The 25616-nt window shown below is 41.5% G+C and overlaps 1 protein-coding gene across 8 annotated transcripts in view; it reads right to left on the minus strand.

Annotated features, from left to right (window-relative positions):
* ARHGAP22 (Rho GTPase activating protein 22) overlaps nucleotides 1-25616 on the minus strand; it is a 421947-nt gene that overhangs the window by 80767 nt on the left and 315564 nt on the right. Inside the window, exon 1 of one of the 8 annotated variants that reach the window (XM_027860663.1) lies at nucleotides 25191-25246. The exons of the other annotated variants lie outside the window; for them this stretch is intronic. Within the exon in view, the coding sequence (XP_027716464.1) occupies nucleotides 25191-25227 (37 nt within the window). The 5' untranslated portion in view covers nucleotides 25228-25246. Of the gene's footprint in view, nucleotides 1-25190; nucleotides 25247-25616 lie in introns of those variants that run through there. 8 annotated transcript variants of the gene reach the window in all.

Consider the following 25616-nt stretch of genomic DNA (forward strand, 5'->3'; position numbering starts at 1 on the left):
GACTTCAAAAAAATGATGGTATTTGTGGGTTTTGAAGTGTACTGAAAGCAAAATGTAAAGGAGGTTCGGGAATTCTAGGCGTAGCAGGCATGGTATGGACAGAGGCAGGGAGTCAGGGCAGATATTTTGTTTAGATATAATATAAGGCCCAGGGAGATAATGATGTAAGTGTAGCTTGAAGCCAGATTATGGAGGGCCCAGAAACTCAGAGGTTTAGGCTATGGGGGAGCTATTGAAAATTTTTGAGCCTAGGAGTCATGTGTTCTGATTAATTAGGAAGATTAACCTGGCAGGGATAGGCATATAGAGATGGGGCTTTTCAGCCAGTCACATCCTGCCTCTGACACACACTGGCTGTGTGACTTTGGACAAGTCACTTATCCACATAGTGCCGCAGACCGTACTCTAAGCCTATAGAATGCAGAGCCATTGCTATCTGAACTAAGTTGCCTCACTGAGCATTTCCTTTATCTAGGAAAGCTCAGGTCCAGAAAATAAAGAAATAAAATCTGGGGACGAGGTTTCGAAGGCTGATATCACACTGTTTTTCTGTGATCACTTGGGTGCTGAGGGATCTAGAAGAAGGATTAAATTATGGCTAGAAAATAAAGCCATGTCAGCAGTTGAGCCTCCCTCAAGGGCAGAGGTCAAGAACCATGAAGCATGCGTCAAACAGGAGCATCCTAACTTCTCCCCCAAACACAAGCTCCGCTCGCTCCCGAAGCCACTGTGCCCACCACTGCCGCTTTCCTAGGGTTTGACTCACTGATGCCCCTCTGGGGAATGTGGGTGCCAGCATGCTAGCTGGGGCATTCCATTTCCATTTATTTCCAGCTCTGCCCTCGGGCCCCTGTTGTAGAGTAAACAATAACTCTGTTTGGCCTACTGCTGTTCCTGTCCTGCTGGGTAACTGTTTGGCGCTTTGGAAACCCTGCTCATTAATGTCCGGTCCTGCCAGGTTTCATCAGTACCCCAGAGCTCATTACAAATGATGGAGGCACCTGCTCAAAGCACAGGCTAGTGTGGAAGGCTATATTTCTTTAGTACCACACTGGGGCCAATTCTGCCTCGTGTGGAGGTTTTAATGCCCAATAATGCTCGACGCTTCTTAAGAGACGGTGTTTCAACGGGGCCCAAAGCAGATGTAAAGCAACAACAAATCAATGAATGTGCATTTTGCATGACCCAGAATAGAGGCAGACCAACCAGCATCCCGTGGTGGAGTGTATGGGAATCACGGGAGGTCATTTGGGGCAAAGGACTGATAAACAAGGACACAGCTGTGATTTCTGTGTGTTTACAAAGACTCTTTACCTAGTGGAACACCACGGCATTGAAGTCACGTACCCCTCTGAGGGAGAATGAGGCCTTGTGTTCTGTTTTCTTTCTCAATTAACAGAATGCTCCATTTCTGGTGTGGTCTAGCGGCACAGGCCAGCTCAGGAGCTCCAAGCAATGATACTATTACAGCCCAGTGCTGCCTAGTGACACCTACACAAGGCAAATGAGGTGGGTGACCCTGGACACAGGTGTGCTGGCAAAAGGCCAGGGATGCTCCTGTCACCCCACCCAATGAGAGGAGGCAGAAGTGGGAGAAAGCACAGTGAGCCACTCAGCTGACTAAAGAGATGGCCTGGGCCCACACCTTTTTTTTTTTTAATAAAGCATGTGGGCACATATTACAAGGCATTCAATAATTCTTTTTTCTTTCCTTCCTTCGTTCTTCTCTTCCTTCTTTTCTTCCTTCCTCCTTCCTTCCTTCCTCCCTCCCTCCTTCCCTTCCTTCCTCCTTCCCCCTTCCCTTCTTTCCTCCCTCCTTCCTTTCCTTCCTTCCTTCCTTCCTCCCTCCCTCTTTCTCTGTCCTTATCACCCTGCTTAGCTTCTCTTAATAACTGAGGGGTCGGGAACCTGCAGCCTTAAGGCCACATGTGGCCTTCTAAATCCCTAAGTGCAGCCTTTTGACTGAATCCAAATTTTACAGATTTTACATTTACAGATTTTCTGTAAAATTTGGATTCAATCAAAAGGTCTCACTTAGAGATTTAGAAGGCCACATGTGGCTTTAAGGGCGCAGGTTCCCCCCCTGTACCTAATTTATATGCATGTTGTAAACACCTGGAAAGTAGGGATGGTGTGGTTTTCCACTGTTGTATCTCTGGTGCTCCAGGACACCAGAGGCCCTGGATACATGCTTGTTGAACTGAACGGAATTATTACTGAGATTCAGCAGTGCCCAGTAGGCAGGTACTTGAATGGTTTTGATCAAACCACAGATTTCCTGAATGTTCTTGGATTGAAAGAGAAAGCATCCTCATGGAAGCTTCCCAGGATGCCTCCTGTCATCTCTGAAGAGTTGGAAAGCTCCCAATTTCAGAGGCTATTCAGAAGCAAACAAACTTTAAAGGCTTGGAAATTTTCCAAGTGGAGGTGTGTGGTTAATAAATTACTGAAAACCCTTCCTTCTTCCCCTTCAGCTCAGCCTTAAAACTCTAGCTCCTCTCTCCAGGTCTGACAGTAAATGACCTTTCACTGGGTCTCACTTTGTACTGCCACTTCTTTATTTAAAAAAAAAAAGTTAGGACTCAAGCAAATCATTTAACTTTACCAGCCTCAGTTTCCTTGTTATAAAATGAGGATGTATGCTTGATTCTGTGACTCGCTCCTTACAAAAATAGTTGCTAGGGGAGCTCAGTATCAGGGGCTTTTAATAATGGGGGGGTGAGAGTAGGGTCAATGGCAACTAGGTGTCACAGTGGATAGAGTGCTGGGCCTTGAGTCAGGAAGATTTGAATTCAAATCTGGCCTTAGACACTCAGTAGCTGTGTGACCCTGGTAAAGTCACTTAACCTCTATTTGCCTCCATTACCTCCACTGCAAAATGGGGATGATAATAGCATCTCCCTCCCAGGGTTGTTCTAAGGATCAAATGAGATATTTGTAAAAAGTACTTAGTACAGGGGCAGCTAGGTGGCGCAGTGAATAGAGGGCTGGCCTTGGAATCAGGAGGACATGAGTTCAAATTCAGCCTGACACTTAACACTTAGTAGGTATGTGACCTTGGGCAAGTCATTTAACCCTGATCACTTCACCAAAAAGCAAAAAAAATTAAAAAATTAAAAAGTACTTAGCACAGTACCTAGCACATAGTAGGAGCTGTATAAATGCTTATTCCTTTCTTCTTCCTTTCCCACACCTAAAGGAGGTCTAGCCCCAGGCCTTATTGTCCTTCTCTGTTTTGCTTCACTTGGGAGGTCCAGCTGGATCTGTCAGGATAATGACAGACATTTATATAGGGCTTTGCAGAGATGATCTCACTTGATCCTCAAAACAATCCCATGGTGAGGGATGGAGTGCAAAGTTTCCACAGCCCCATTCACATGCTCTCATTCTGCTCAATTCTTGACTGTGTCTTTAAAATCCCCCCCCCCATAAATCTTTTGGAGATAATTCATGGAGGAATTTGATTTTTTTTTAAATTTTAGATACAGGTGCAGTCCTGCTACATCAGTAGTACACATATATTTTTGCAGAAGAGGAAAATGAGGCACAATGTTGCTAATAAGTAGTGAGACCAGAACTCAAACTCAGATGGGAGACTCCAAGAAGTAACTACATTCTTATTTTTTTTTTTTAGGCAATTGAGGTTAAGTGACTTGCCCTGGGTTACACAGCTAGTAAGTGTCAAGTGTTTGGTCTGAGGCTGGTTTTGAACTCAGGTCCTCTTGACTTTAGGGCTGGTTCTCTATACACTGTGCCACCGAGCTGCCCCTGAAGTAACTACATTCTACTCTACCACACTGCCTCTCTTCTCTTTCTGTTGTGTGCCAGAAATGGAGGGAGAGAAAAAGCCGCTGTTTATCACAGAATTACAGAATTACGGCATTTCAGAGTTGAGAGGGAGTTCAGAGGTCATCTAGTTCAATCTATGTCCAAAAGAGAACTCCCTGCCACAGCACACCTGATGAGAAGTCATCCGGTTTCTACTTGAAGACTTAAGATGGGGAAGGTGGGAGTGGGCAGGACCTTGCAAAGCAGCCCATTGCACTGCCAGGGGCATTAATTCAGGGATTCTTAATCTTTTTGATGTATGGTGACATGACATGGTGACCTTTGGTCTTCTGGTGAAGCTATAAGACTCCTAAGAAAAATGTTTTGTAAATGCATAAAATACATAGGATTACCAAGGAAACCAAATATACTAAAATAGATCAAAATTTTTAAAAAAAGATCAAAGACCCCAGGTTAAGAACCTCCTACTCTAATTATTTGGAAATTTTTTCTTTTGGTCAAGTCTAAATCTGCCTTCCTGCAACCTGAACCCAAGGCCTTTCATTCTGCCACGTGGGCCTGAACACAATGACTCAAATTCTTCTTCTATGGAATAGCTTTTCAAGTTCTCCAGATATTTATGTTGCTCGGAAGTCTGCAAAGGCTTGACAAACATTCTCTCGTTGGATTCTCACAGTCCTGTTAAGTTGTTATCATGGGTATTATTATTTCAACTTTACTGATGAGGGTGACATGAGTTGAGCATGGTCATAAAGCAAGAGAGTTTCAGAAACAGAAGTTGAACCTGGTCTTCTGAATTCCAAACCCAGAATTCTATCCATTATGCCATGTTTCACCACGACCACCACCTAGAGATGGACGTTCAATGTTCCTTGGGATCTAGTATATTGTTTCTCTTTATGATAAGGGCCAGAGGTAGACAGAAAGTGTCCAGAACAGTTCATCACTATTTAAAATCCCATTAGGCATAACAATAATAATTGTAATACCAATGAATAATAATAAGAACATTCACATACCCATTCAATTTTTGCAAAGCATTGTATATGTTATCTCATTCCATCCTATCAGTCAATAAGCATTCATTAAGCACCTACTACGTGCCAGGCACTGTGCTAAGTACTCAGGATACAAAGAAAAGCAAAAGATAGTCCCTGATTTCAAGGAGCTCACAGTCTAATGGAGAGACAACATGTAAACACCTATATACAGACAAGATATATACTGGATCAATTGGAAATAATCAGCAGAGGAAAGGCATTAGCATTAAGAAGGACCAGAAAAGGGCTTCGGCTTCTTATAAAAGGTTGGATTTTAACTGAGACTTAAAGGCAGGAGGCAAAGATAAGGAGGGAGAGCATTCTAGGCATGGTGACAGCCAGTGAAAATACCCAGAGTTGAGAGATGGGAACGTAGTGTACAAGCAACAGCAAAGAAGCCTGTGTCAACTGATTGAAGGTTAGTAAGGTATAAAGACTAGAAAGGTATGTGAAGGGGAGCAGGTTATAAAAGGCTTTGAATGCCTAAGAGAAGATTTTATATTTGATCCTAGAAGTGACAGAGAGCCACTGGAGTTTACTGAATGCAGGGAAGGTGACTTGGTTAGACCTTCACTTTAGGAAGATCAGTTTGACAGCTGAGTAGAAGAGGGAATATAATGGGGAGAAAATTATGGCAGGAAGACCAACCAGAAGGCTACTGAAATAGTCCAACCATGAAATGATTAGGTGATGAGAGGGTCAGAGGAGAGGAGAAATGCTATGAAGGCAAAATCAAAATTGGCTGTGGGGGTGATAGAATGAGAAGGGAGTGACATTAAAGTTATGGGCCTGTATGACTGGGAGGGTGGAGGTACCCTCAACAAGTAATAGGGAAGTTAGGGAGGAGGCAGAGTTTTGGGGGAAAACAATGTGTTCAATTTTGGACACATTGAGTTTAAGATATCTGTGGGACATCTTATTCATGATTTCCAATCTCACAGTTGGACATGTGAGACTGGAGGTCAGGAGAGACATTAGAGCTAAGCAGATTTAGGAATCATTAGTATAGAGAGGATTGAATTCATGGGTGCTAATGAGATTGCTCCATTTTATAGATGAGGAAACTGAGGTTGATAAAGTTTAAGTGATTTGCCCAGGATCACACAGCTAGTAAATGTCTGAGGCAGAATTAGCACTTAGGACTTCCAGAATCCAAGCTGAACACTCTATCCTCTGTACCACCAACCCACCTGATTAGAATGACTTATGAATCAAAGAATAATTTTAGAGGTGGAAGGAAGTATCTAGTACAATTCCTTCTTTGTATAGATGAAGAAAATTCATCTGAGACAGGCAAATGGGGGTAGATCATAGAGCAGTAGATTTGCCCAAGGTTACCCAGATACTAACCAGGGACAGAACTGAAATTCGAATCCAGGTTGACTGAGTTCACTTCTAACATTCTTTACGTTGGTTTCAGATGTAAATACTCAAAACTCCCGAAGCAAGATAAGGGTTAACATTCTTATACCAGTGTCAACGGTTGGTCGGTGCAGGGAGGAGATAAGTTAATGAGCTTGCATTTGGGTTACACACATTCACCAAAGTATTCAACAGCCTAATTAATAACTGAAATGAATGCAGATGGGCAATAGACTGCTTGGACCTGAGACACTAAGCTAAACCTAGCCATCTCCTTTTATGAGAGAAAGAACTAAACCAAACCAGGAAATCCAGACACTTCAGACAATTTTGTCCCCTCTGCCCACTCCAATCCCACCTCCCTTGGGGACAAAAGAGACCCTGCAGTCCCATCACAGTGGCCAGCTGTTTCTCCCCCAACTCTTACTCCTTTTTCCCAGATCCCAGCTGCAGTGGGAGAGATTTGCACCATCCATGGTAACGTGGCCAGCAGCTCTAGAGATGTAGGTAGGTCACAGCCGCCAAGGCAAAAGTCCAGGGAGACAGGAACATCAAGGAGAATTTATAATAATGATAACGGCTCATTAAATAGACATTTCTAGCTTAGACAAGTAGCTCATCCTCTCCCAGAAGTCAAGCTAGATACAAAATAGATCTTGAGCAAAGACTGTGGTTCAGATGTAGTGGAAAAGTCCGGAAGACCTGGGTTCAAATCCTGCCTTAGACATTTACTAGCTGTATAATCCTGGGCAAATCACTCAACCTCTCTGTGCCTCAGTTCCCTCATCTACAAGATGAGGCTACTCGTACATGTTCTATTTGTGTCATAGGATTGTTGTAAGGATTAACTGAAATAATCTATGATTTATAATTACATAAATGTGAGCTCGCAATAGTCTACCCAACAGAAAAAGAATTATTCCCTTGTATTTATTCTGTATATATTTAGTATATAGTCATGTGTTATACCGTCCATCTTCACCAAGAGAATGTGGGCTTCTGGGGGGTAGGAACTGTATCATCTTTGTCTTTGTGTCTCCAGTAATTAGCCTTACCTCAACTATGAAGCTAGCTTCTGGGCAGTTTTTAACCTGCTTACTTGGGCCTCAGTATAACAAGGGCAAAAGATCTGAATAGTAGGCGCACACACACACACACACACACACACACACATATTTTTTAAATTAAAGTATTTTTTTCTTCTGCTGTTGGACAAAGTAATTTGACACCTGGGGCAAGCAGAAAAAAAAATAGAAAGTGCCCTTGAACCAGCTTTTTAAGGCAAATTCTATTCTACCCACCATAAGGTAGGTAGGCCAGATGGTCTCCTGGGGAGAGAGGGAGTGGTCAAGGCTGGGCCTGGGAGGAACTCACTTGGATTACAGTCACTGGGAGTTGGGATGGGAAAAGAAAACGCTTCATTTGGTAGCTTCCTTTTTGTTTCTGTTCAGATTTGAGATTTGATTGGTTTATGGTGCTCTGGAGAAGGAAACTCTTTAGCAAGGCAGGTTGCTTTTCTGCAATTGATAGTCTTAGCGAACCGTCTAGGGTGCTGAGAGGTTAAATGATTTCCTGAGGATCACCCTATATGTTGGATGTAGGGTCTTCTCCAAGGCCAATATTCTATCTGGGCTGCTTTGCCTGTAAATTCTCATTTTAACTAATTTTTCTTGCTACCCAGATGCTAAGGGCAGCTGTTTCTATGCTACTGATGGAATACAGATAAGTGCCCTTTAAGCTTTGATGCCCTGGGGCAAAGCCCATTCCTTGTCCTAGTTGTGGCTTTGTTGGCAGGGAATTTTTCTAGAAACAATACTAGCTTTACCTTTGTACATAAATGAGATGCTAGGAAATAGTGATGCCTTGAGAGGAATTATAAAACTTGAGAGGAATTATTAAAAAAAAAGAAGAGAGAAGGATTATTCATAGCCAGGAAATTACACTATAATGAAGACTTCTCTTGGGGGCTTTGAGAGTTTTAAAAACTATCCATGTGTATTTGGCCTGGATGACTCATTTTGATTTGTGGTGAGAAATTTTTGTTTCATGTCATGGGTTTTATACTAAATTGATTTTCTATTTCTGTTTATAAATAGTATCTCCTTTAGATGATACTCAGCTAGATTGTTTTTCCTCTTTGGAAGATGCTGCAAACATTATCTCTTCATTGAAACTAGGACACTTGAAGAACCTGGTCACGTCTCTAACTTGATTAGGTATCAAAATGAAATTCAGAGCTACAGAAATGACCCCTAGATCAAAACTTTGCTCTCAATTCCTCAATTCCAGAGTAAGCACAGAATTACAAGTTAATAATCAAGCTAAAAGTGATAAAAGATACAGGATACAAGACAGAGTTATAACAAGGGTAGGGCATGCAGAATTTCTCCTAAAGGTCCTGAAACTTAAAAGGTGCAAAAAAAAATAATTTTTAACCGTGTATTTTAAAAAACTGTTATATTCACTTACGGACAGTATAAATACTCCTTCAACAGCACAGGAACAACTGTGCTTAGTACCTAATTAGCAAGAATAATTAGTTAAAATTAGAAGCTGCCAGATGGTGAACATTGTTAATAACACCCATCTGTGAGCTACTATAGTAACTATTCCACTCAACTGAATTTATTTTAATTACTTGTAGTATTTTCATATCATGAATTAAAAAGCTGATCTGAGGGTACATGCTGCTTGCCCCAGGCACTAAAATTAGTGGTTATGGCTCTGGTAGTAGAGAATCTCTCTACCCAGACTTTAACTCTTTGATTATATAAATAGTTCTGGATATTTTGGTAATGCCTTTCAAGTTAGTTTTCATCAAGAAAAATGACCAGAAAATCACAGTAAGAAAACTAGAAGGTCTTTATGAGAGACTTTCTAGACCAAACTCAAAGTACACCAAACAAAACCGGCACCCACACAGGCAAAACCATAAGCTTTTTTAGGCAAGGGGATAAAATGGAGGCGCTCTGGACTTGGAACCAAGAGAGACTTGGGTTTAAATCCAAGGGAAGGGAAGAAAATAACCATTTATATGTGGTGCTTAATAAGCTCCAGGCACCGCAAGAAGGGCTTTCTTACAAATATTATTTCTTGCATCCTTACAACAACCCTTCAAAATAGGTGTTATTATTGTCTCCATTTATGTTTGAGGAAATAGAAGCAAACAGATGTTAAGGGATTTGTCGAGGGACACACAGGTAATAAGTGTCCAAGGCCAGATTTCACCTCAGGTCTCACTGACTCGAGGCCCAGTGCTCTAGCTACCGCTTCATCAGTTTCCTCATTCCTCATTCCTATAAATGATATAAAATTCTAATTATATAATTCTTTGATTATATATGTGTATGTATACACATGAGTATTTTGAAGCAGCTAGGTGGTGCAGTGGGTAGAACTTTGGGCTTCCAGTCAGGAAGACTCATCTTCCTGAGTTCAAGTCTGGCCTCAAACACTTACCAGCTGTGTGATCTGGGGCAAGTCACTTAACTCTGTTTGCCTCAGTTTCCTCATCTGTAAAATGATCCAGAGAAGGAAATGGCAAACCATGCCAGTATCTTTGCCAAGAAAACCCCAAATGGGATCATAAAGAGTCAAACATGACTGAAGCAACTGAACAATGACAACATAGGAATATATATGTATATATTTAGATACACACACATATATACATATCTGTGCATATATGTATAGATAGAAATGTATGGATGCACTATTATTTAAAGACTAATCTAAGGAAGGTCAAAGAGAGGCTCTTTCACCAGAAAGCTGCTTCCCCAGGGAGGACTTTTTTGGGGGTGGGGCATAATGACTGATACTAAGGCAAGAAGAAATTACAATCTACATTGGAGGAGGAAATGCCCACGTGGATGACATCACATATCATGTAAAGTATTCAAAATGTTTTGCTGCACTACACTTGATGTTTTTTGTTTTTGTTTTCTTTTAGGCAATGGTGGTTAAGTGACTTGCCCAGGGTCACACAGCTAGCTAGTAAGTGTCTGAGGCTACATTTGAACTCAAGTTCTCCTGACTCCAGGGCTGGTGCTCTATCCACTACAACACCTAGCTGCCCCCCACTTGATGTTTTTAACTCACTATAAATGCTAGACGTCCAATCCAAAGGAACTGTACAGGGCCTGGTTGCCCTCATAAGAGGCAGTATTGCGTATGTAGGAGATAGAACACTGACCTTGAAATCAGAAAGACAGGGCCCAGCCTGCCTCAGATGCTCATGAGCTCTGTAAGCCTGGGCAAGTCCCTTAACCTTTCTGATCTTCAATTTCCTTAACTCTAAAATGGGGATGATAATAGCGCTAATAACAGGTGTTATTGTTGTGAGGATTAAAGGAGATAATCTATGTAAAAGCAATCTACAAACCATAAAGGTCTAGTAACTGTGAATTATTGTTATTATTCTTATTCCTAAAGGAAGTATGGTAAATGTAGCTAGCCAATTTATCCCTGTCAAGGCAGCTAGTTGGTAAAGTGCAGAGGGGTCAAACAGTAGAACTATGGACTGCTTGCTCCACAACATTCCCAGAGTGAGAACCAGATCAAAATATAATTGGGAAATATTTACCAAAGTAAAGAAAAACATAACAAAACATAGGTAATGTTATATTTTAAAACTAAGTTAACATGTGGCCCACAGGAATTCTTATGTGTAGATTTTATTGTTGTCATTTTTCAGTTATATCCGACTCTTTGTGACCCCATTTGGGGTTTTCTTGGCAAAAACACTGGAGGGGTTTACCATTTCCTTCTCTAGCTCATTTTACAGATGAGAAAACTGAGGCAAACAAGGTTAAGTGACTTGCCCAGGATCACACAACTAGCAAGTGTCTGAGGCCAGATTTGAACTAAGGAAGATGAGTCTTCCTGACTTCAGGCCCAATAGTGGCACCCATTGCTATCTGATTTTGACATCACTGGTAGAGTAGACAGAACAATGACCTTGGAATAGGGAAGATCTCTGTGGCCCTGCACAAGTCACTCACCCTCTGTCTGCCTCAGTTTCCTCTTCTGTAAAATGAGGACAATAATAGCACTTACCTACCAGGGTTGTGTGGATAGAATGAGATAATACAAGTAAAGCCCTTAAGGTTTTAATTACTTTTGGTTATTATTACTGCTGTTGTTTTTCTTATACCAGATCCTTCTCTCCTTGCTCCATCTTGAGATGTCCATGCACCAGAAGAGGGAGGGGAGAAATCCCAGTCTAAAAATCTCATGAGATAGTGGAGTCAGACCCCAGTCATCTTTTCCCCATTCCTTTCCTCTAATTCCTAAACTGGTCTCTCATGCGAGAAGAGCTTCTTATTTTTCTATATTTCTTCATAATTAATTTTTAGCAGCTGAGTCTATCAACAAAGCAACATTTCCATGGATTCTACTAGAAATGGGGGGGAAGGAGGGGCTCTGAGACCCTTTCATTTTTATTTTACAGATGAGGAAACCGAAGCACAGAGAACAGAAGGGATTTTCTACCTCCTGGTGGTGTTTGGGACTACAACTGGAGTTTATGTGGTGTTTTTTACACAATACCCAGCACCTGTGGGGCAGATTAAATGTAACAATATCAAGCAACTATACAATGCAAAATAATATGCAATATAAGGTTTGTAAAATTCTTTACATGTTATCTCATTTGATCCTTAAGATATTCCTGAGAGGTCAAAGCTATTATTATCATCCCCATTTCACAGAGGAAAAACTGAGGTGGACTAAGGTTAAGTGACTTGCCTAGGGACACACAGCTAGCAAGTGTTTGAAGCTGGATTTGAACTCAGGACTTCCTGACTCCAGGTCCAGGGCTCTATTACACTGTACCACCTAGCTAACATTGATTACCTAAAACTCTCTATGCCTGAAATTTCTTTCTTTTCTAAGTTGATTCTTCTTTATGACTTTCTTCTTTTGGTTAGGACCACCATCATTCATTCACCTAATCACTCAGGGCTTCCTTTCTTTTCCTTACCTCTCATATCCTATTTCTGCAGCATCTCTTGCACCCAACCTTCCTTTTGATTTTTACTGCTGCTGGCTTGGAACAACTCCTCTCCCTGAAGCAACTGAAAACGGGCTTCCCTTCCTCTGATAACTCGATACTTTGAATCTCCTTTTGTATCCTATTATATTTTACCTTTAACATTTTATGCTGTATTATACTGGGGGAGGAGGGAGAGGGGACAGGTCTGGAACTATAATTTCATCAGTGTAAGGACTTTCCAATAGGAAAAGGCCTTCCATCCATGCAGATGAGCAAATCCTTTGTAATTTATAGCCTTAGGCTTAACACACTGAAAGCTTAAATAATCTGCCCTTAGTGATATTCCAAGGCAGGACTTGAAACTGGGTCTTCCTGAATCCAAGGATACACTATCTATCACTGCCCCGCCCCCTCATATTTATTGCATACTACAATTCAGCTAAGTCCCCAACTAGTGCAAATAATGAATCCCCTTAAATGGTGGCTTGGATTCACATTTGCACTATTTGAAGTTATAATTTATGCAAAATATGGAAATTGGTTCCAACCCAGTGGAAATCCGCAGTGTGAAATTCAAATAATGTAATTTAAGAGATTCATTATTGAACCTACCCGTATTGCATATCTGTGTCTTTGTTGAATCCCTCCAGCTAGATTACAGACTCCATAAAGGGAGACACTTGGGTCTAATTCCCTTCGTAGCCCTCTGAGCATCTGGTACCATGCTTTATACCTAGGAGGTACTTTAATAAAATGATGGTTGAATGAGTGCATGAAGAACATACTCACTATTTGCCCCTAGAATAAAATCCAGACCCCTTCAGGGCCTTTCACAAAATCTGGGTTCAATTTCTCTCCCCAGCCTCATTTCATGCCACTCTGTTACCCACTCTACCTTGTAGTGGCTTCCAAAGCTCGTGTCACCCTGCCCACACTTAATGTCAGGATGACCCAGGTGGAAGCCCCAACCTCTCCAAGGCCTCTTCTTTATCAGCCGTAAAGCAGAGATGAGAATAAATACCTGCACTTCCTATTCACTGGGATTTTGGGAGTAAAGTGTGTAAAAGCAGCTATTATTACTTGACATTCTGTCATCTTGGATGGATGATAATGAAACTATAATTAGGGCAATATGCTTAAAAAAAAAGTTATCACTATTCTCCAATCTAAGGATAGCAGCATAGGCCAAAGAAAAGTCAAATCTCTGGCTTATCCTCACTGGCTTATCCTCCCTTCCACTGCTGTCTAGTTCTTTAAAAAAATCACATCCTGTCTAGGCAGCCTTCAGCAGGTGCCCTGAGGGCACAGCAGGGGACAGCCTCTGCCTTCTTTGGAGGAACCAAGTTCTCTTTGTTTCTAAGGGCAGGAAGCCACCTCATTTCGCAATTGCTTCAGTCAATCTTGTGCCCCCTCTTTTTGTTTTTATTCTGCTTTTAATTGCGGTGACTTCCTTCCCACTCACAAATAAAACCCTCATAACACCCAGTGCTGTGCCCCTTGGGACATCAGTTGTGTTAGACATACAGTAACTTGAAGTGTGGAGAGGAAGGATAAAATATTCCCACAGGCTAGCCATGTAGAGAAGGCTTCTTCTATAGTCCTTCCTGTTGCTAACAGTCTTGGTGGACTAAAAGAGAGGACAGTGATAATTCCTTATTTATTCTTTTCTAGGTCCTTTGGGAACCTCCCCCCCCCCCCAGCTCCTCTTCAGGGACTTCTCCAATTTTTATACTGGAGTCTGGATTTTACTATCTACATGTTTTATAAGTCTTCAACTTTTGTTTAAGTTCTAATGAGGAACTGGAAAGAATAAGAACAATTTTTTTGAAAGTTGGAATAAGCTTATCTGGGGGAAAAGAGATATTAGGATGCACCTCCCTTCCTTCTTATCAGAGGTGGGGGACTATGGATGTGGAGCAGGGAATGCCCTGTTAGACTAGACTGATGTATTGACTAATTCTGCTCTATTTTTTCCTCTATCTCCTTTTTTATTTTCTGTTATAATAGATAGCTCTCTGAGTGGAGGGGAAAGAATAGGTAGGTGAGCTAAAACCAAAAGATGTCAATAAAAATAAAACAAAACAAAAATTCCAATCCCAGTAAGAAGGCTTATTAGGTTAATTTAGGAATCTGTTGTTTCTCTAACAGAGGTAGAGAAGGGAATGTTGGACTGGGAGTCTGGAAGGGCAGCTAGGTGGCGCCATAGTATCCAGAGTGCAGGGTCTGGAGTCAGTAAGACTCATCTTCCTGAGTTCAAATCTGGTCTCAGACACTGCCTACCTGTGTGACCCTGGGAAAGTCACTTCACCCTGTTTGCCTCAATTTTCTCATCCGTAAAATGAATTGGAGAAGGACATGGCAAAGCACTCCAGTATCTGTGCCAAGAAAACCCCAAATGGGGTCACAAAGAGTCAGAAACAGCAAATTATTATTAACCCCACCACTTGTGGAGTTAAATCTTGTCCCCGAAAATCAATATTTTGACTGCAGTAACCTGGATCTATCCCAGATTTAGAGGGTCATGCTGAGCCTCTATTAGCCTGACTCTCTTAGGACCTACAGTGGTGATGACTCCTTTACCCACCAGAGGTCACTATTGGAAAAGTAAATGGCTCTCTCACTACTGAGAAGGACTGATCCCAAGCCTTTGGCTCTTTAATGGATGGAGCTTTGTTTTTTATTACACGTGAACCTCCTCATGTAACCCAGTATAGTAATCATCACATAGTGGGCAGATTGGGATGGCACTCAAGTGATGTCTTCATGGCATCAAGATTTTCAGTAGTCTTCCACCTCACCCACTAGAGAGATCAGCCTCTTAGTTTCTATCTGAAAATCATCGTTCTTGGTTTTTAGTGACCTTGGAAAGATAACCTACTTATCCAATGTCTTAATGTTGCCTGGGTGCAACCAATTCTGGAGAAGGAGGCCACCAGAGTTCTGGGAGTCTCTCTGGAAACTGAGTGGACCAGTGGATCAGTTAGGGTTCAAATGTAGGAAGAGCTAGAATCCACCTCAATTAGTGCCCTGGCCTTTGGATTAAAGTTATCTTGGTTTAGGCTGAAAAGCACACTGGTTCCAGCTATTTTATACAGTGGCTTTGGTGAGCCACAATATAGTTTAATTGCAGGTGTCTAGTTATCCAAATATGAGTGACATGCTTAGTTGCTGTTGAGTTGTTTCAGTCATATCCGACTTTTTGCAACTCCTTTTTGGGGTTTTCTTGGCCATGGTTTGCTGTTTCCTTCTCCAGCTCATTTTACAGATGAGGAAACTGAGGCAAATAGAGTAAAGTGACTTTCCCAGGGTCACACAGATGGTAAATGTCTGAGGCTGGATTTGAACTCAGGAAGATGAGTCTTCCTGATTCCAAGCCCAACACTTTATCCACTGCACACCATTAATTCACTGGATGACTTACAAATTCTATCTCATCTCATAATTTAAAAAATAATTTTTCAACTGATATCTTTTAAATATTACCTAAATTTCCCATTGTATCCTCCTCTATATCCTCTCAGGGACCTGTCTCTCATAATAAAGGATTTTTTTTTAATAAAAGAAGGGAAGAGAAGTTCAGGAAAACCAACCGACATATTAAAAAAATTTGATGCTATATGCAGTGTTTCATACCAACAGTCCCCAATCTCTGCAAAGAAATGGAGTATGGGGATGATGTCTTATATTTCTTCTCAAATAAAATTATATATATATATGTGTGTATATATATATGTGTATGTATGTAAATACATATGTGTACACACATACATGTATATGTATGTGTATATATACGAAAACCATAAAGCACTAAACAAATACCAGCTATTATTATTATTATTATCATTATCATCATCATCGTTATTATTATTATTAGTGTTATTGCTGTCCTCTTTGGAGTCAAGCTTGGACATTATATTTTCACAGCATTTGGTTTTGATTGTTGGGCTGTTGTATTTATTTTGTCATAGTCATTGTGCATATTCTTTCACTGGTTCTGTTTACTTCACTTTGAATCAATTTTTGTCTTCTCATTCTTTTCTGTCTTCGTCGTATTTACCACTCCTTATAGGCCATCATTTGTGTACCACAATTTGGTTAGACTGTTCTTAATCACTGTATCTCATGAATCTTATGGGCTGATGCTGTATGTTTAAATTCTAGCCCTTCAAGCAAAACTACAAAAGGGCTCCCTAGGCCTCCCTCTCCCCCAGAAATTGCGTTATCATATGATAATGATAGTGTCCACCCTTTGGTGGGCCCCTGAACATTACAGGGGATGTTTGGCAAAATTCTCATCTTCTCCTCAACTTGTACAGAAGGAGCATAATGGAAGAGCCTCATGGGATTACAGAGCTTGGAGAATGGAATCCTCCCCAGTTCCTTGCCTTTGGGTTGGCCATAACAAGGCTAGGGCTAAAGGGGAAAAACTCAAGGAGAATGTGAAGATCCTTCTCCATAGGCAAAGGACAGAGATTTCTTTCAGTTTAGCAAAGTAAAATGTGGATATGTATCAGACTTTCCCCAGACTTTCTGGCCTTTTGCCAGCCTGGCTGACCATCATGCAGGAATGGAGTGGCTCTTGAGACTGCCAATCTTTCCTTCTTACAAAGGATGAGTCAGTTAACAGCATGTGCTGAATACATACTGTGAGCAGAGTACTATAGTAGGCCATGTGGGGAGATAGGCAAGAAATAAAAGACACAGGCCCCGCCCCCTAGAGAGCTGGGAGGCAATTCCAAATAGGTAAACTCTTTAATTTTAACAAATTGTTAAATTTTGAGCCAAAACGCTTTCCGAGACACTCCAACAAGTCTATGTCAGCTATTTCAATATGAACTGATATTAAGTGAAATAACACACATAAAGCACTTCTCAAACCTTACAGCACTATATAAATGCTAGCTATTATTATTATCCTTTCTTTATTTATTCATATACTTATTTGTTTATTCATTTATCTGCTTGTTTATTCATCTATCCTTTTATTGATTTGTATTTATTTATTATTATTCCATAAAGCTAGTTTGGTAAAAGTTAATTCTATGAATAATAACTCACATTTATAAAGCTCTTTAAAGTTTGCAATGGATTTTCCTCATATTAACTCTGTGAGGCAGTTATTGCAATGACTGTTGTCCCTATCTTCCTGGCAGGAGTGTCAATACGGGTGCAGATAAAGCTTTCAGGGACTTGCCTACATTTGTAGCTGATAAGTTTCTGAGGTGGGATTTTGACCCAGGCAATAACAATGCAGCAGAAAGGGTATTTGATTTAGACCCAGAGACCCTGGGATCAAAGGCTTATATCTCTAAATCAACAAAGGACCTGCAAAGCCACCCAACCTAGAGGGGAGATTTGAATCCAGCTCCTCTGACATCAGAGAGAGTGCTCTTTTTACTGCATAATCCCAACTCTACTAATTGTTAACAGTGTGACTTTGATTCATGGTTTTTTTTCTTTTTTTTTTTCCAGGCAACTGGGGTTAAGTGACTTGCCCAGGGTCACACAGCTAGTACGTGTCAAGTGTTTGGTCTGAGGCCGGATTTGAACTCAGGTCCTCCTGACTTCAGGGCCGGTGCTTTATCCACTACGCCACCTAGCTGCCCCAACAGTGTGATTTTGGAAAAGTCATTTATCTTCTCCGGGCCTCAGTTTCCTCATTTGTACAATGAGGCAGTTATACTAGATGATTCCCAAGATCCTTTCCAACTCTGGATCTTAGGATCCTGTCTCCATGTCCCACACGGGACACGTGGTTTCACAAACATTATACGTCCTCGTCTGTTTGGTTGCTCCTTCTCCTTTAGAGGTTTCATGGGGTCCATCTCTAGAAGAGATGTTAGGGTTCATGGATTATAGCCTGTCCTCATTGTACAGGTGAGGAAAGGGAGGCAGGATGGTTTAGGGGATAGGGTACTGGATTTGAGATTAGCAGATCTGGCTTCGAATTCTGACTCTGGCTTTTTGCCGTTCCACATACACAGCTTCCCAAGTCAGAGCCTCTGTACTTGCTGCCCCGAATATCTGAAGTAGGTTCCACCCACCGCACCACCTGGCTGATTCTGTCTGAAGGGTTATCACATGGAAGAGAAATTAGACTTGTTTAGTCTTTTTCAGCTGTATCTGACTCTCTGGGACCTCATTTGGAGTTTTCTTGGCAAAGATACTGGAATGGTTCACCTTTTCCTTCTCCAGCTCATTTTACAGATGAGGAAACTGAGGCAAACAGAGTGAAGTGACTTTCCCAGTCACACAGCTAATAAGTATCTGAGGCTGGATTTGAACTCAGGAAGGTGAGTCTTCTTGACTCCAGGCCTGGCACTCTATGCATTATGGTGCCACCTAGTGGCCCCTGACCTTCAATTAAACTCAGACCTTCAATTAAAGCCAAAAGCTAGGCCCAATGGATCCAAATGAGAGGGAGGTAAATTTCAGCTCAATACATGGGGAAACCTTTTAATAATTAGATCAGCTAAAAATGGGATGCATTTTCTAATGGGGTAATGAGGTCCTTGTCACTAGGAGTATGGAGACAGAGGTAGTATAACAGCAGTGTCATACAGGTAGGAGGCTGGGCTAGTGACCTTTAAAGTCCCTTCCAATTATATGATTCTTTATGTTTCCAATTTAGCTAAAAACAACAAAAGTTCCCATTGCTCAGAAGGGATAATGTGATATGACTAGTGGAAGATTCCTCCCATCACAAGTATTATATAGTAAACACAATTCAGGAAAATTAATAATGCACTTTTATTGCTCAGCAAATCCCTATCTCTAGAGAGCTTCAGAGGTGTACTGTCAAGAAATTATATCAGTCCCCTGTTGGGAGTGTCAGGCAGTCTGCTTTAAAAAAGCAAGGCTCTCTCTTGGCTTCCTGCTCTTGAGGGGTGCCGATGGACGCTGCTTACTGGAATAAATGTACTTAACTGGGGTCTACTGTTCCAAGTTCAATGGTGGCCAAGTCACATCCCTGCTTCTAACAGATAATTCCCTGGATACTGATGACAGCTATTTACTCCATGGGTGACTCAGCATCATGGGAGCAGAGATTCAGAGCTGGAGGGGAATCTTAGAAGACATCTACTCAAAGATTTTCACTTTATAGATGAGGAAATTGAGCCCAAGAGAGGTGAAAGTGACTGGCCTGAGATCACATATATACAGAGTCAGGATTTACACCCAGGTGGGCAAGAGAAATAATTTATAAGATTGGAAAGGTAAGTAAGGGCATGTTGGGAAGGGCTTTAAAAGCTAAACAGAAGAGTTTATATTTGATATTAGAGGCTACTGGAGTTGTCACCATCAACCTAATTTCTCTTTACTGTACTCACTGTATACAGCCAAGTGAGCCAAATTTTCCATGTGTTAAGAGACTTAGACACCATCCCCTGTCCAACACTGTCCAAGACCATTGAGCATCTTGCTTTGGTGAGAGGCACTGAAAGGAAATCTTCAGACTATGAATAGTGGAACCTGAGCCTAATTTCTATCTCCAAGCCTCCCTGAAATATCTACTGACATCCCTCGTTCTTTTCTTGTGAAACTGATTTTCTAAATTTAAATGGAGGACTTGATGTTCAATTTCATCCTACTATGGAAGGATTAAGAGGCAGTGTAGCATAACTGATAGGGCTCTAGACTTGGTGTTAGGAAGACCTGGCCTCAAACATTTACTAGTTTATGTGACCTTAGCTAGACTTAACTTCTCTGTGACTCAGTTTTCCCATCTGTAATATGAGGGGTTGGGCTCAATGGACAGAAAGGCCCCTTCCAGGTCGAAATCTATGATCCTAGGGCTTACATTAACTGATGAAAAAGTAAAGGAAGTAGAACCAGGAAAACAATATACACAATGACTATACCAATGCAAATGGAAAGAACAATACAATTGAAACTGAGTGCTGTAAAATTATAATACACAAGGTGGGTCACAAAAAAGATATATGAGAAGGCACCTTCTCCCGTCCTTCTTTGCAGAGGTGGGACCTATAGATGTAGAATACTGAATACAATGTCAGAGCTTTTTGATGTGCTGGTAGGTTTTGCTGGGTTATTTTTTTTTTCTTTTCTTTTTTACTCCTTGTTATAAAGGATACTCTGCTGCTTATTAGCTGTGTAGCCTTGGGAAAAATCAATCTCTTTAAGCCTCACTTTCCTCATCTGTAAAAACAAGGTGATTGGACTAGACGAGTCTGGAAGGAGAAAGGATAAACTATGAAAAGTGACTCAAGAACGAAAACCAGCAATACAAATTTATTTTTAAAAACTCCATTTTGCTCAATTCAGTTCATTATTCCAACCTGTGGAAAGTTTTTTGCATCCTGATTCTGTCACGTAGTACATTCATTTTCCTTCCTGGATTTGCACCATCCAAAAATCTGCTAAGTAGGCCATCTGTGCCTTCATCTACATCTCTGATAAAAGTGTGGAAGAGCACAGGGCCAAGTTCAGAGCCTTGGTGCCTGGCTCCAGAGAACACCCTCTCCAGATTGAGGTGCATATATTAGCAGAATCTCCTGGGACAGCTGTCCAATCAGCAAGCTGCAACTTCTCTTAATTTCCCCATTAGGGAAATACACAAAAACTTGTTCCATAGGAATAAATTGAAGCATGGGGCCATGGCACAATCAGGCCAAGTCGCCCAGACACTGAAGACACAATTGGACACAGGTCAGCACTCTGTGGGAGGAGATACTTTTCTGATGCCTCCAGTAATAGACCACCTTGGAGAAGGTCCAAAGTGGACCAAGCCTCTATCAAATTCCATGCTATAAGGAGGAGTGTGAGAGTTCGGCTAGGAATGATGATGGAGCAAAACCCAGTAAACACTGACTAAAGACACAAATATACATATACCCAAAGCTGTTAAACCTTTAAAACTGTACTAAGGCTTTTGGGACACCCAGTATCTATCTGTATGGATGGATATCTGCACACATATATATGTTATACAGAGACATGCTATTATACAACCACATGCTGTACTTGTAAAAGCCCTAGATTTGGAGTCAGGTGAGACCTAGGTTCAAATCCTACCTTTGTTTTTTGTTGTTGTTGTTGTTTTTGTTTTTGTTTTTTGGGTTAGGCAATGGGGTTAAGTGACTTGCCCAGGGTCACACAGCTAGTAAGTGTTATGTGTCTGAAGTCAGATTTGAACTCAGGTCCTCCTGAATCGAGGGCCGGTGCTCTATTCACTGCACCACCTAGCTGCCCCTCAAATCCTACCTTTGAAACTTGCTGTTTGGCCCTGGGCAAATCACATAATCTCTCTGAGCCTTGGCTCCTTCCTCTACAAGATGGTGATGACAAGACATATCTCAGTCAGATTGTAAGGATCAGATGAGACAGGCAACATACATAAATCTATTTGGATACTTAGGGTACTATAAAAATATCACTTGATATTCATCTGAGCAAAGCCAAACACAGACGTGTTAAGAGGCAAGCTACTTGATGGGATAAATAAACAGATCCCAGGAGTTGGAACCCTAGCTCTGCCACTTACTAGCTGTGTGGCCTTGGGAAAAATCACTGAACCTCTCAGAGTCTCAGTTTCTTCATCTGTAAAAACAGGAGGATTAGACTGATGACCTCCAAGGCCGTTTCCAACTTTGAGATTCTGCAGCAGCGTGGACTAGCACAGTGATTCTCAAAGTGTGGTCTGGGGATCCTTGAGGGTCCCTGAGACCCTTTTATGGGGTCGAAGAGGTCAAAATGATTTTCATAATAATACTAAGATGTTTTAATTTCCTTTTTTTGTTTTTAATATGTGATATTTTACTTCCTAAACATTAATAGATAAAGCCTGCATAAACAAAACCTGGGGAGAGGTCCTTGCTATTTTAAGAGTATAAAGTATTTCTAAGATGAACACATTTGAGAACTGGTAGACTGGTAAATTCAGAATCAGGGGTTCTGAATTTGGATTCTGGTTCTGCTACCTGTGTGACCACGGAAAAATCACTTAACCTCTTGGACCTCAGCAAGTAAAACAAAGGGACTGGATGATTTAGGATGACCCTTCCAGCCCTGTCTATTGGGGAGGGGCAAGGACTAGAGACAGACTAACCCCTCTTAATTCTAGTGCTTCCCTCTTTTATTTATTTTCCATTTATCCTGTAAATAGCTCACTGTACATTTCTGTTTGGAGGTCATCTCCCCCATTAGATTGTACGCTCCTTTTTGCATGCCCACCACTTGAACACAATGCCTGGCATGCAGTAGGTGCTTAATAAATGCTTATTGAATTGATTATGGTTTATGATTTATTGAAGTGTGGTTCCAGATTTAGCTCTCCCACTTACTAATTTGCCCAAGATTGGGCAAGTTCCTCAACTTTTCTGGGTCTCAATGTCCTCTCTTGTAAAATAAAGGAGCTCTGTTGGATGACCTCTCCAGTTCTCATCCAGTTGTAACATTCTACCATTCCATATAGGGGGAGGGGCAGTAGGACGAAAGGAAGGGAGAGAAGAAGGAATGGACTGATGGAATAAGAGGGAGGGGCAGCATATGGAGAGAAGGTGCTATGGGTGAGGCCATAGTCTGGGCCAGTCTAGCAATGGACTGTGACTGGAACACGTCCAGGATGTGACATTTTAAGCATCTGAGATAGTATATTTTTAAAAAAAAGGTTCAGCAGCAGTGTCCAGTCACAGCTATTGGTGAGGGGCTAATGATCAAATGCCCCTTATGGGAGTCAGTAAGAACTTTCCAGAAGAATCTTAATCTCAGAGTCGGAAGAAACCTCAGAGATGTGTGCCCCATACCTGAACAAGAATCCCATCTCCAATATTCCTGGCCCATGGTCATCCCATGATTATCTGAAGATCTAAATAAAGCAGGAACACATGACCTCCCAAGGCAATGGCAGACTGAAGAACTGGGGATGTTTGGTATAAAGTTTAAGTGGACGTGCTAGCTATCTTACAATACTGAAGAAGTTATTACATCAAAGAAGGGTCAGGCAGATTGCTATTCAAGCAGTTAGGTAGAGGAGTCAATAGAGAATTGGGCTTCAAGTCAGGAAGACCCAAGTTCAGATCTTGCTTCAGATAATTAGTGACCTTGTGACTTAACCTTTCTCAGACTCAGTCTCCTCTTCTATAAAATGGAGCTAATAATAGCACCTGCCTCCCAGGGCTGTTGTTAGGATCTGATAACATTTTTCAAACTTTAAAGTGTTTTGTGAATGCTAGCCATCCTCCTCCTCCTCCTCCTCTTCATCATCATCATCATCATCAGTTTCTGTGAGGCATAACTAATATCAATGTATGGAAGTTTCAGGGACACAAATTTCGGGTCAATATAAATACAAATTTCTTAGCAACTGGAGATGTCTGAAATTGAAATGGTAGGTCCTGAAAGGTAATGAGTTAGCCATCAGTAGATAAGGGCTGCATAATCATTTGTCCATTGTGCTTTTTTGGGGGGGGTGAGGACTAGAGATGGACTAACCCCTCTTAATTCTAGTGCTTCCCTCCTTTATTTATTGTCTATTTATCCTGTAAATAGCTTGCTTTGTATATTTTTGTTTGCATGTTGTCTCCCCCGTTAGACTGTAAGCTCCTTTTTGTATCCCCACCATAAGCACACTGCCTGGCACACAGTAGGTGCTTAATAAATGCTTATTGCATTGAATTGGTGGGATGAGTGCACACTCCATTGGCATAAGTATTGGCATGACCCAAGGTCCAACCAAGTGCTACCACGACATACCACAGCACAGCTTGAGTTGAGGCCCCTCCCTTCTTCCCTGTACCATGGAGTATTTCAGACTAGCAGAATAAAATGCTCCTAACCAGGAATTTGGATCGTACTTGAACTCTACAGTTCCCAGTATTCCCATGACTCGACACAAAGTTATCCTATAAGTAATGCCCTTGTAAATCCAAGTATTTGGGTAGTAGCTCATTACCAAGGAGCAACAACTATTATTTAGCTAATCCTATGGTTGGGGAGGGGAGAGGGGTTCCTTTTATAAAGATACCCACAAAGTCACCATTAATACGCCTCATCTATTCCTTGACTTTTGCTGAGCACTTTTCAAGTTCAGGAGCCTCTGTCTCCTTCTTGAGAGTACCCAGAGGGAGGATTCAGGCTTCCTGGCTGTGACAAATCTCTCAGCAATTGCTTGGAAAGTATAAAATATACTCAGGTTACCAAGTGTTCTCCATGTCTGCTCCGCTGATCTCTCCCTGCTCAATTATGTAGATTTTTGCATAAGTGATTTCACCTGAGATACTTCTTGGTTCCTGACATATCTTAGCTTTTATTTCTCACTCAGATATGCTATAAAAACATCACTTTTATACCTAGACTTATTGTGATGATACAATGCTGCCTTAGCAGTCCAGGCACCATCTGGACTCCATAGTTGATCCCTCCCCCTCAATTTCTTTTGCTTTTAATTAATTAAAATGTTTAGACAATAATTTTATGACTGCCTTTTGTTTTTATATCAGAGTCCTATCTGGATATAACCTTCCCCCTCTACCCTAACTCCTCCCCCAGTCCTGGAATTGAACCTTCCCTCTTAACAAAGAAAAACAATTTTTAAAAATGACATAGTAATTGCATCCCACAATACATGCTGCATTTCCCCCCTATACTCCTTTACCTTTCTCCCTACCAAGGGGAGGGAAGTATGTTTCCTTACACTCCTGTTCTTATTATTCTGCTCTTTCCATGATGCTTAACAAAGAAAAACACTTCAATTTCATTTAATTCTATGTCTAGGCTGCCTTACCCCACTTTCCACCCTCCTACATTTTAGTACTTGACTCATTTCCCCTGTTCCATATATGCCCATGCTTCACCCTGGACACCTTTACCTGCCCACCCCACAGTTCTCACCCATGTCTCAATGATACTGAGCAGCAGCATGCCAGCAGGGTTTATATGCAATATTTGTGCAGCCTGTATCCCACCTAAGAGCAATCTAGCTGTTTTAAGATGCAGCCTCCTGAAACCCACTGCATTTAAAAGCAAGGACTAGGGCTGTACTGTACCTTCCTCCTTGAGGTGAAGGGGAAATTTGTCCTGCATTTAAAAAGACGTCCATATCTGGTAATTCCCCAGCCTCTTTCATGCAAAGATACAATGGGGCTCTTTCCTCTTCGCTAAGTGGAAGGAAAGCTGCTTCCTTCACACATGACCAAGTATCCCTCCCTCTCCTCCATCCTAACACCTCTGCTCAGTAACTGCTCTGACTGACTGTCAGGAAGAGTATAGGCTTGGACCAACTCACTGACAGTCCCTGAAAGCCAAGAGAGAGAGAGCTCTCAGCAGCAGCTTATGTTCTGGGAGAGTCAGACTAGAAGGAAGCAGGATACTGTGGGTGAGAACACAGCTGGGTGATATATAGCAAGCAAAGCAAAGGAAGGGTAAATGAGATGTCTCACATGACCTACAGAGCTCCAGCCCTGCCAAAAATG

The sequence above is a fragment of the Vombatus ursinus genome, unplaced genomic scaffold (genome assembly GCF_900497805.2).
Source record: "Vombatus ursinus unplaced genomic scaffold, bare-nosed wombat genome assembly UNPS02000749.1, whole genome shotgun sequence".
NCBI lineage: Eukaryota > Metazoa > Chordata > Mammalia > Diprotodontia > Vombatidae > Vombatus > Vombatus ursinus.